The 13,077-nt window shown below is 43.3% G+C and overlaps 1 protein-coding gene across 1 annotated transcript; it reads left to right on the top strand.

Annotated features, from left to right (window-relative positions):
- The first annotated feature begins 8,760 nt into the window (after positions 1–8,760).
- On the top strand, positions 8,761–12,827 carry oaz1 (ornithine decarboxylase antizyme 1). The gene is given in 5 exon segments (NM_001141432.2): positions 8,761–8,924; positions 11,553–11,698; positions 11,795–11,970; positions 12,496–12,581; positions 12,682–12,827. Coding segments are annotated over 5 exon segments (657 nt in total). The 5' UTR covers positions 8,761–8,805; the 3' UTR covers positions 12,813–12,827.
- The last annotated feature ends 250 nt before the right edge of the window (positions 12,828–13,077 follow it).

The raw sequence follows: 13,077 nt of genomic DNA, 5'->3' as shown, positions 1-13,077 counted from the left end.
GACACTACAAGCTTGGCACATCTATATTTGGGGAGTTTCTCCCATTCTTCTCTGCAGATCCTCTCAAACTCTGTCAGGTTGGATGGGGAGCGTTCCTGCACAGCTATTTTCAGGTCTCTCCAGAGATGTTAGATCGGGTTCAAGTCCGGGCTCTGGCTGGGCCACTCAAGGACATTCAGAGACTTGTCCCAAAGCCACTCCAGCGTTGTCTTGGCTGTGTGCTTAGGTTTGTTGTCCTGTTGAAAGGTGAACCATCACCCCAGTCTGAGGTCCTGAGCGCTCTGAAGCAGGTTTTCATCAAGAATCTCTCTGTACTTTGCTCCATTCATCTTTGCCTCGATCTTGACTAGTCTCCCAGTCCCTGCCACTGAAAAACATCCCCACAGCATGACGCTGCCACCGCCATGCTTCACCGTAAGGATAGTGCATGGTTTCCTCCGGACGTGATGCTTGGCATTCAGGCCAAAGAGTTCAATCTTGGTTTCATCAGACCAGAGAATCTTGTTTCGGTTTAGGTGCCTTTTGGCAAACTCCAAGCGGGCTGTCATGTGCCTTTTACTGAGGAGTGGCTTCCATTTGGCCACTCTACTATAAAGGCCTGATTGGTGGAGTGCTGCAAAGACGGTTGTCCTTCTGGAAGGTTCTCCCATCTCCACAGAGGAACTCTGGAGCTCTGTCAGAGTGACCATCGGGTTCTTGGTCACCTCCCTGACCAAGGCCCTTCTCTCCGATTTCTCAGTTTGGCCGGGCGGCCAGCTCAAGGAAGAGTATTGGTGGTTCCAAACTTCTTACATTTAAGAATGATGGAGGCCACTGTGTTCTTGGGGTCCTTCAATACTGCAGAAATGTTTTGGTACTCTTCCCTAAATCTGTGCCTTGACACAATCCTGTCTCACAGCTCTACTGACAATTCCTTCAACCTCATGGCTTGGTTTTTGCTCTGACATGCACTGTCAACTGTGGGACCTTATATAGACAGTTGTGTGCCTTTCCAAATCATGTCCAATCAATTGAATATACCACAGGTGGACTGAAATCAAGTTGTAGAAACATCAAGGATGATCAATGGAAACAGGATGCACCTTAGCTGAATTTTGAGTCTCATAGCAAAGTGTCTGAATACTTATGTAAATAAGGTATTTCTGTTATTTATTGTTTAAATACATTTTCACAAATTTCTAAAAACCTGTTTTCACTTTGTCATTATGGGGTATTGTGTGTAGATTGCTGCGGAAATAGTTTTATTTAATCCATTTTAGAATAAGACTGTAATGTAACAACATTTTGAAAAAGTCTAGGGGTCTGAAGGTTAGAGCGTTGGGCCAGTAACCGGAAGATTGCTGGATCGAATCCCCAAGCTGACAAGGTAAAAATCTGTCATTCTGCCCCTGGGCGCTGAAGACGTAGATGTCGATTAAGGCAGCCCCCTGCACCTCTGATTCAGAGGGGTTGGGTTAAATGCGGAAGACATTTCAGTTGAATGCTATTCAGTTGGACAACTGACTAGGCAGCCCCCCACACCTCTTTGATTCAGAGGGGTTGAGTTAAATGCGGAAGACACATTTCAGTTGAATGCATTCAGTTGGACAACTGACTAGGTACTACTTTTTTCCGAAGGCACTGTATATTAATATGGGCTAATTTCAACCCTTTCCTGAGTAGCTTATCAGAGATAGACATAATATGGCTAGAGGAAAAATATATACATTCAGCACTCCATTAATCAATTGGTGTGTGTGCTGCGGGGTTGAAGCTATGTCACCCATAGGCTTGGTGCTCTCATCCCTGCCAGGCTTCTGGGAGGAAGGGGGGGACAATGAGCCTGTCATAGCAGATGTAAGCAATGTCCCCACGTGCTCTGGCAGCTTTCATGGCTGGGATAAGTTCTTTCCTGTTCTGGCACACAGCTTCAGGATAGTCCTCGTTGAGGAAGATAAACGTTCCTCTCAAGTTCTTGGCTCTTTCCAGAACAGCTACCTTGTCCTTTAACCTCAGGAAGTTGACCACTATCGGCCTGGGCCTGTCACCTGGGCTGGTGATGGATTTTCCAGTTCTGTGGGCGCACTCCACCTCAGTCTTCCTGTGGTCCATCTTCAATTTCTCAGAGATCATTCCCCTCACTCAGACTCGGCCCAGGTCTCATGTGGAGATTCTGCAATTCCATCCACAACCATGTTGTTCCACCTTGATTGTCCCCCGAGATAATCAGATTTCTCCGTCATTGTTATCATGGATTCACACACAGAACTGATGTCCTCTCTCAAAGACTTACAGATTGCTGTCATCTTGCCGTTCTCCTGTTTCAACTCATCGACCTGACCCTGGGAGAACTGCAAACTGTTCTTCAGGTCCTGGACCTCTCTGGTCAGATCGTCCATTCTTTTATTAACTGACTCCACCAATATTTGGACAAAACACTTCAAGCTATTTTCTTGTTGTTGCAACAACTGCTTGTAGAACTCTTTTTGTTAGTTTAAAAGATCCTTCACCTGTGATAGAGACACCACTGTCCTCAACATTACTACAGCCAGCTTAGGTCTTTGTCATGGTGGCTATCAACGTAGGTTACGCTGTTACTTCTCGTAGTTCCTGACAGGGCAGGTTACAGATTGAAAACAACAACAGCAGAGATCTAGACAGCCACAAATCTGGGACAATCCTCGCTCCCAGCCACATTGACTAACCTCATCGCATGCTGCGTTCAAGCCCTCAAAAAACCCAGCTTGATAGGCAGGTAGGTAGCTGCTACGCCAAATAGCTCCTCAGACCCGGCCTTGGTCGGCAGGATCTCTAAACAGAGAGTAGCAGTCCCAGCAACTGATACCAACTGCGTTGCGGAATTGACAACCCCCCAACCCATTAGTTTTTTTTACAATGCTGCTACGGGCTGTCTTATCTATGCATAGTCACTTTACCACATACCTCCATGGACAAATTACCTTGACTAACCTGTACCCCCGCACATTGACTCGGTACCGGTACTGTAACGACGGTCGTCAGGAATGGACCAAGGCGCAGCGGGTTGAGTGCTCATAATTAACTTTAATGAAAACACTACTACAAACAAAACAAAACGATGGACGACGAAGACAGACTTGAAGGCACAAGACAGCAATTACAAGTGACAACCTCCCACAAATACAAATACAAACACACCCTAATATATAGGACTCTCAATCAAAGGCAACTAGACAACACCTGCCTTCAATTGAGAGTCCACACCCCAATTAACTAAACATAGAAACAGACTAACTAGAAAGAACATAGACTAACAGAGCAGTGACCAAAAAACCCCGGAATACATAAATCAACTACCCTCTACATAATACACACACCCCGAACCACATAAACCAAATACCCTCTGCCACGTCCTGACCAGCCTACACTAACAAAATAACCCTCATACTGGTCAGAACGTGACAGGTACCCCCTGTATATAGCCTCGTTATTGGTATTTTATTGTGTTACATTTTATAATTTTTTCTTTTGTTTATTTAGTAAATATTTTCTTAACTCTTTCTTGAACTGCATTGCTGGTTAAGGGCTTATACAGTTGAAGTCAGAAGTTTACATACACCTTAACCAAATACATTTACACTTAGTTTTTCACAATTCCTGACAACTAATCCTAGTAAAAATTCCCTGTTTTAGTTCAGTTAGGATCACCACTTTATTTGAAGAATGTGAAATGTCAGAATAATAGTAGAGAGAATGATTTAATTCAGCTTTTGTTTCTTTCATCACATTCCCAGTGGGTCAGAAGTTTACACACACTCAATTAGTATTTGGTAGCGTTGCCTTTAACTTGGGTCAAACGTTTCAGGTAGCCTTCCACAAGCCTCCAGCAATAAGTTGGGTGAATTTTGGCCCATTCCTCCTGACAGAGCTTGTGTAACTGAGTCAGGTTTGTAGGCCTCCTTGCTCGCACACGCTTTTTCAGTTCTGCCCACAAATTTTCTATGGGATTGACGTCAGGGCTTTGTGATGGCCACTCCAATACCTTGACTTTGTTGTCCTTAAGCCATTTTGCCACAACTTTGGAAGTATACTTGGGGTCATTGTCCATTTGGAAAGCCCATTTGCGACCAAGCTTTAACTTCCTGACTAATGTCTTGAGATGTTGCTTTAATATATCCACATAATTTTCCTTCCTCAATATGCCATCTATTTTTGAAGTGCACCAGTCCCTCCTGCAGCAAAGCACCCCCACAACATGATGTTGTCACCCCCGTGCTTCGCGGTTGGAATGGTGTTCTTTGGCTTGCAAGCCTCCCCCTTTTTCCTCCAAACATAACGGTGGACATTATGGCCGAACAGTTCTATTTTTGTTTCATCAGACCAGACGACATTTCTCCAAAAAGTACGATCTTTGTCTCCATGTGCAATTGCAAACCGTAGTCTGGCTTTTTTATGGAGGTTTTGGAGCAGTGGCTTCTTCCTTGCTGAGCGGCCTTTCAGGTTATGTCGATATAGGACTCGTTTTACTGTGGCTATAGATACTTTTGTACCTGTTTCCTCCAGCATCTTCACATGGTCCTTTGCTGTTGTTCTGGGATTGATTTGCGCTTTTTGCACCAAAGTATGTTCATCTCTAGGAGACAGAACGCGTCTCCTTCCTGAGCGGTATGACGGCTGCATGGTCCCATGGTGTTTATACTTGCGTATTATTGTTTGTACAGATGAAGGTGGTACCTTCAGGCGTTTGGAAATCGCTCCCAAGGATGAACCAGACTTGTGGAGGTCTACAATTTTATTTCTGAGGTCTTGGCTGAAATACATCCACAGGTACACTTCCAATTGCCTCAAATGATGTCAATTAGCCTATCAGAAGCTTCAAAAGTCATGACATAATTGTCTGGAATTTTCCAAGCTGTTTAAAGGCACAGTCAACTTAGTGTATGTAAACTTCTGACCCACTGGAATTGCGATACAGTGAATTATAAGTGAAGTAATCTGTCTGTAAACAATTGTTGGAAAAATTACTTGTGTCATTGCACAAAGTAGATGTCCTAACCGACTTGCCAAAACTATAGTTTGTTAACAAGACATCTGTGGAGTGGTTGAAAAATGAGTTTTAATGACTCCAACCTAAGTGTATGTAAACTTCTGACTTCGACTGTAAGTAAGTATTTCACGGTAAGGTCTACACCTGTTGTATTTGGAGCATGTGACAAATAAAATGTCATTTGAGCCAAATTTAAAAGTTAGCGAGCTACTAGGTCTCTCTTTATGTAGTGTTGTGGTGTCTCTCTTGTCGTGATGTTTGTTTTGTCAAATATTTAAATTTTTAATCCCAGCCCCTGTCCCTGCAGGAGGCCTTTTGGTAGGCTGTCATTGTAAGTAAGAATTTGTGCTTAACCGACTTGCCTAGTTAAATAAAGGTTAAAACAAAAAATAAGAAACTTTTCAATACACTTTCAAAACAATAAACCGAGCTCTCCATCGTGCTGCGTTTAAGAGGATTAGATTCACTCTACTTACATGTAGTCCAGGGTTGCTAGGGCAAAAAACAAAATGTGTACTCCTTGGGGTCCCGATGACTGAGTTTGGGAAATGCAGATGTAGTCTAGTTAAGTTGACAAGTACTACACGTGCTTCCTCGATGCCGGGTGTCTTTTGCTGCCATTGCATTGGTGCTCTAACTACATTTTGCTCACTATACTTGCTGTTTTCTGATATCCCACCACCCCAGCCTCCACTTGTCTAGGTTCTGTGTTTCTTCCTTCAGGGAATTTGGTATATCGTGCTCACTGCCTGTAGTTACTTTATCATATTTATATGATGCTTTGCTCTGGCAGTGAGCTACCCTGAAAGAGCAGAGCCCTAATGCCAAGACTATCATGTTTTAGGGAAGAACCAGATGCAGACAGTGTCAAAGTAACAAAAGTTTATTACTAGAACAGGGGACAAGCAGAACGACAGGTCAAGGGCAGGCAGATGTCAATAATCCAGATCAGAGTCCAAAAGGTACAGAACGGCAGGCAGTTCCCTGACACAAGTATGTTGATGTGGGTGGTATTGTGGGTGACCTGGCCTATAGAGCGCCCGTCCAGTGCTCTAACATCCATGGGAATGGAGAGGGGCTGAGTGGGGATGCCCAGCTCGGACGCCAGGGTAGCGTCCATAAAGCTTGTGTCGGCCCCAGAGTCGATGAATACCAGTGAGATTACGACTGGTTCCCCCACAGCAAAATGGCATGAAAAGGGGTGCGAGTAAGGGGAGAGGAAATGTTCACCGTATGGCCCACCAGAGTACTCGCTCCTACCAGTGAGCCTGGTCTTTTAGTAGACAGGTGGAGACAAAATGACCAGTAGACCCGCAATACAGGCAACTCTTAGTGTGAAGCTTGTATTGCCGTTCAGCTGGAGACAGTATAGCTGTGCCTAATTGCATTGGCTCGGGAAGAGGTGAGTTGACTCTTCGGAGACTCTTGGGGGAACTCGGGTAGCCTAAGGTTCTCTCGGCAACGGAGCTGTCGGGGACTTCCGGGATACCTCGGAGGCGAGGTGGAATCCTTGGGCGGGCGAGTGAAATCAAATCTCCTCTCCTTCCTTCGTTCCCGTAGTTGCCAATCGATCCGAATGGTAATGGCGATGAGCGAGTCGAGATCCATCAGTAGTTCCCGGGCTGCAAGCTCGTCCTTTACTTCCTCCGATACTCCGTGCAGGAACATGTCGAACAGCGCTTCCAGGTTCCAGGAACTCCCAGCTGCCGACGTGCAGAAATCCACCGCATAGTCTGCCACACTGCGGGAGTCTTGCCGGAGTAACTTCCGAGCAGCCTCTCTCCCAGACAATGGAGCATCGAAAACCTCCGCCACGAATTCCTCCAGACTGAAACATGCGGCCGACTGTTGTTCCCATACTGTCATAGCCCAGGCGAGAGCCCTCCCTGACATCAGCATGATGAGGTACGCTATCTTAGAGCGGTCCGAGGGGAAGGAGGAGGGCTGCAGCTCGATGATGAGGGAACACTGAGCGAGAAACGCACGACAGGTGCCCAACTCTTCATCGAAGCGTTCCGGGGGGGGTAGGTGGGGAAAACAAGGGGAAAACCACTGGTAGGCTTGACGAACAAAACGAACTGGCAACAAACAAACAGAGAACACAGGTAGAAATACACTGGGCATAATGGGGAAGGTGGGGACACCTAGAGGGGGTGTAGACAAGCACAACGACAGGTGAAACAGATCAGGGAATGTCAAAGACTATGCATTGTAACCTTTTCTAATAGGTTAAAGGTACACTTGGTGTTTCCTTTCTGAACCTTAGTTGTCAAAAAATATGAAAATGCTGATGGAAAATGGTGTATGCATATTTAGCCTTCTTGCCATTAAAGCTAGTTAATCTTAAGCCTAGGCGTCCCGCTAGCGGGACAACTTCTGGTGACCCTGGAGCGCGCGCAATTCAAATAAATAATCATAAAAATTATGAATATTAAACATTTAGGTACATACAAGTGTCTTATATCGGTTGAAATCTTAAATTCTTGTTAATCTAACTGCACTGTCCAATTGACAGTAGCTATTACAGCGAAAGCATGCCATGCAATTGTTTGAGGACGGCACCCCACATCAAAATATTTTTACACCGGCACAGGTTTCATAAATTCAAAAATAGCGATTAAATATTCACTTACTTTTTGAAAATCTTCCTCTGATTTGTCATCCAAAGGGTCCCAGCTATAACATGTAGTGTCATTTTGTTAGATAAAATCCTTCTTTATTATCCCAAAAAGTCAGTTTAGTTGGCGCCATCGATTTGAGCAATCCACTCGTTCAACATATGAAGAAAGGAGTCCGAAAATGTAGTTTCAACAAGTCAAAATGTGTTTCTATTTATTCCTCATGTAATCAAACTATAATATTTCTTACGGAAAGAAGTATGTTCAACAGGAAACCAATTTTAGCAGGTGCGTCTTGTCTTCTTGGTGCGCGCAAACACAGATTTCCAAGCCGGTGTCCTTGTACTAAAACTGTTATTTCTTATTCATTATTCAGGTTACAAGCCTGAAACCTTGAACATAGACTGCTGACACCCAGTGGAAGCCATAGGAATTGCATCATGGGAGGTAGAATTGAGTATGCCCTTATACCAGCCATTGGTCTCTCTCTCAGAAAATAATTCTGGTTGGTTTTTCTTTCGATTTTCTCTTACCGTATCTATTGTGTTATACTCTCCTACATTATTTTAACATTTCTACAAACTTCAAAGTGTTTTCTTTCCAATGGTACCAATTATATGCATATCCTGGCTTTAGGGCCTGAGTAACAAGCAGTTTATTTTGGGCATGTCATTCAGACAGAAAGTGGAGAAAAAAGGGGCCTAGCCTGATGAAGTTTTAAGAATGGAAATGATGCCATTGCAGCCTTAATGGAGGTTGCTTTATGTACCTAGGCTACCTTTAATAGACCAATAAGAAATAGAGTTCCAAACCTCTCTGCCAATAACAGCTAGTTTTCAGTTTTCCCCTCCCCACTCAGCCACTCCCAGATAGTCCTAGCAAAATTCTTGCTCAAGAAATTGCTCTTTGCTAAGAAGCTATTTTTGTTTCTTTTTGACCATTTTAATTGAAAACAATCAGAGTAAGGTACTTAATTGTTACCAAGAAATTATTTGATATTAAGATAAAAACGGCTGCATTGGACCTTTAATTCATCAAACGTCATGTATTTGGGACACTCCCTCTCCTTTGGGACCTCTGTCTCGAGCAGCCCTCCCCTTGTGCTCTGGCAGCCTGAGCCTACGTAAAATAATTTGGTGAGGAGAGACTCAAGAGGGATCTGCGGGCTTGGACGTTGGCCTTATGGTTAAATCCAAACGCAAGACGATATTAAATAGTCACTGTTTTGTCAGAGAAAAAGAGAAAACCATATCTACAATGCCAGTTATCGAACTGCCCAGTAATAACCCAGAAAGTGAAAGGTGAGTTATGATAGTGTAACCTAGCTAGTAATTTATAGCTAGCTAATTAATTAGCCACAGAGGCCTACGCAGCTAACGTTAGCATATACATGACACTTGTTTACTCTTTTTACAGGGGATATTAGCTATGTATCTAATAACGAGTCCGTGAAACAATATTGTTCTAAACTGACTTATTTATCTTAAGGTTGAATAACTACATTTAGCATTGATCGATGTCTGTATAATTGTGGTTATTAAAGTTGGCTGCGGTTTATTTCGAACAATTTGTCATTTAGCATTCTGCGGATGTTTTTGGCTAAGGACAGGTGTTCGGTAGCTACTAGCTAGCCAGTTTACCAGCTAATGTTAGTTTACTAGCTTTGTCGACAATGTACTGTTTACTTACTTCATATGTGAGATTAAGAAACAAACGATATAACCGTACGGCAATATGTTTCTCAATAATGACGGAATAAATGGACTGACCCATGTTATTTCGTCGAATATTCTGGGAGATGTTAGTTAACGTTAACTAGTTAGCCAGCTGGCTAGTGGTTTTAAAGCAATAGGCACACAGCCATGTTGTTGTCTTTACCCATTTCAGACAAGATGTGGTATGTTACCAGTAACAAACAAAAAAAGAGGCGATGTTTCCTAAATATATTTTTTTTTTTTTACTCCATACATTTTCTCTGACACCCAAAAGTACTCGTTACATTTTGAAAGCAAGACAGGACAATTGTCCAATTCACCCACTTAATGATCGAGCAGACTCACTAAATACAGATTTTTGTCTGTATATGAAAAGGATACTAGCTACTGTTACTAGCCATTACAGCAAATATTTAACTTGCAACCCTTCAACACTTGTTAGCTGCTCACCTGCCGGTATCAAGATCATATCTGTTCACTCACACTCAATGTGATTTATTAACCAATATTTGTTTGGCCAATTAAAAGCCTTGATGGTTTGACTCACTGTTATCCTAGTCTAGTTTAAGAATAACATGAGTGACAGCTAGCTAACTTACCTATTGGTCAGTTCCCAGTCAGTACTTGTGCCTAAAAACCAAAGTACAGGATGTACAGTCTTTAAAATAGGTCATTTAGCTAAAAACAACCTAGCTATTTGCACATTTTGTTTTGGTCAAGTCTGTTCCCAATGGGTGTAAAATTCTGTTATTTATGTTCTGTTATGTTGGTGGGGCATTGAGCAGCAGTCTGTTTACTAGATGAAGAGGCCTCTTGAAACTTATTCCCCACCATTTTAAGTGATTTGAGTAGAGGTTAGGTGTCCATGAATGCCTCTAAATTATTCCCCTTTGGCAGAATATCTAGTGTATTTTTCTGCGACACAGTATTTTTCCACATCACATTCATTCAACTGTTAATGGCTCTTACGCAAGTGGTGGAGACTCATCTCCCACCTGACTAAGCCAGCGGTCACAATTTAAGCCTCTTCATGACTATTGCCTACTGTGTAGCAAAGTGTAATGGGGATTTTAAGGAGTATTGTGAAAAGGCTTAACTTGGCATAAAATAGCAGTGCTGTTGAATCTGCGGGAACAACGTGCAGGTGGAATGTGGACAGGGATTTGACATAAGGATGCTAGTTGGCTATTATTTGCGATCTGGTCGTGCAGTTTCCAAAGGAACCTTATTCACTAGAACCACTTATTGGGGATTCCAGTCAATATGCCGTACAAATGATGAGCCTATGACGCCATCTTGACGATGGTTGAGGTATATCACTGTTACTCTGAGGTTGAGCTCCAAGGTTGACACAATGCTTCTTACTTTGCGTTCACATGTCTGCTCCACATATTACGCTGGAGTGGTGTTTGCGTAAGAGCGCGTCCGTGAGCAGTATGCCACCCATAATGGGGGTTGTTCACTTTTTGACCTCTAAGAATTGGCATACTCACCTCTGCTAGCGCAACCCCCACACAAAAGCTTATTCTGAATCTTAACTAGAACACACACTCACGTTGTGGCTTAAGCAAAATGGCTGATCGGTTGAGTGGGTAATCTGGCACATGTCTCAATGACGTAAGAGGTTGGTGTTTTTGTCCTCAGTGCAGACTTGAATTAGGCCAAAAACGACACACTATTTTTACCACCCCCATTTTTAGCTGAAATTGTTCTCAGTATTTTTCCATTGACGTTGTCACCACCTTTTTTGACACAAGTAGCAGTGATCTCAACCCATAGGCTAATCCTACTGTGACAGTTCTCTCTGGTTATTCAGTGATGTCAACTGGGAATCAATTACAAAGGTAGCAATCAACCGGAGTGAAGGTAGTCATTTTGTCATAACTCATTGGGACATCCTGTTACCAAATGTGCTTTATTGCCAACAAAGCAAATAAAATGTCTCCTGCCTGTTACTTATTTAGCCTCAAGCAAAGTGTTCCATTCAGACATGTAAAGATTTAGTCAGTGGAACAGTTTGAACTTCAGTCCTTTGTCCTGGTTAGGGTACCTATTCAAATGACAATGTTTTACCATATTAGTCATGTGAGTTACATGGACTAGAAGGATGATACATTGACTTCCAAAGGGACATTTTCCCTGGTCTCCAGTTAGGCTAGCTCATAGTCAGTGAATCCTTGAGGAATAATGGCTCTGTTCTTCTGTGTCCTCCAGTCCGAGGCGGTGTTCCCGCTGTTGCAGTAACCCGTGTCCGGGGCCTCTGTGGTGTTCCTGATGCCCCTCACCCACCCCTAAAGATCCCAGGTGGGCGAGGGAATGACCAGCGGGATCGCAATCTTTCAGCTAAGCTATTCTACTCTGTGAGTCCACTCTTATCTTTCTCCTTCATCCTCTGGTGTTAAGCTACCTGTATCAAACCTCTCTTCATACCTGCTAATTTCTCCATTCTCCTGCAGGATGCTCGGTTGCTGGTTCTTGAGGAGCCGCCCCCCGCCAACGGCAGAGTGCGTTTCCTGCTCTTTGAGCCCCGTTGTTCAGAGGGCAAGCACTGTGTCTGGAGGGGGGTGCTGAAAGGGGGGAACATCTACATCGAGATCCCCCCTGGAGCTCTGCCAGAGGGCAGCAAAGATAGGTCAGTGATCCAATGCAAGTACAACCTCTTGTTGTCCTCTGGTTTTACTTTAGACTGTTTTTCTTTTCTTTTAAAGGCGCAATATGCAGAAATCACTCTGCCATTGCCGCTGTGTAAAATTCTAAAATGTTTGCCAAATTTCAGGTGACAACTAGTGTGGAGAGTCATTGTACCATCTAAACTGCTCTGAAGTCTTTTCATTAACCAAAAATATAGTATATCCAGCTCTTTGAAGCTGGTGTACAAAACCGAAATTAAAAAGATGCAAAAAATGACATTTTGGTACAGAGATGCATAGAAATGGTGCGCACAGAATGGATCTACCGCTTCTCAGACTTGCTTACAATGAGAATGACAGCTCTATAACTCAAATGTCTATGTGAATTTGGTCTGGTCGCGCACAAAGATACATATTGCGCCTTCAACTTGTTTGATGTTGTTTCATGGTAGATGGACTTAGTTTCTATTGCTTGCTGACTGCAATGCACTACCTTCATAACTCATTGACTTACTTAATCTCTCCAGTTTTGCTCTCCTGCTGGAATGTGCGGAAGAGAAGCTGCAAGTTGACCATGTCTTCATCTGCTTCCACAAGAACCGCGACGACAGAGGTAAGTCACTGTGTGTGTATCTGCTTCCAGTCAAACTCCTCTGTTAATACTTTGTGCTTTGTTATGAGGCAGTTCTCTCACTGTCCTTTTCTCTCTTCAGCATCTCTGCTGCGTACCTTCAGCTTCCTGGGTTTTGAGATTGTGAGACCGGGTCATCCACTCGTCCCTACCCGCCCCGATGCTTTCTTCATGGCTTACAGCATCGAACGAGACTCCTTCGACGATGAATAATGGATCACACGCACATGTAACAAATGCATACATACACACACACACACACACACACACACACACACACACGTTAGCTTTTACCTACCCTTCCCCATCCCACTTCACCACTTAGGGAAAATACATTTGATCAAAATTCAGTAAGGTCAAGGTTTCCTGTGAAATAGTATTACTTTGATGTGATGTATTACAATGACATTTGAACTAGTGTGTAATGTTAAACCAAGAATGTATCCTTATTAAATCTGGGAAATGTTTCCTAAACACT

Source organism: Salmo salar, chromosome 10 (genome assembly GCF_965601325.2).
Source record: "Salmo salar chromosome 10, fSalSal1, whole genome shotgun sequence".
Lineage (NCBI taxonomy): Eukaryota > Metazoa > Chordata > Actinopteri > Salmoniformes > Salmonidae > Salmo > Salmo salar.
The sequence above is the reverse complement of the archived record's forward strand: the minus strand, read 5'-3'. Positions and strand labels throughout refer to the sequence as shown.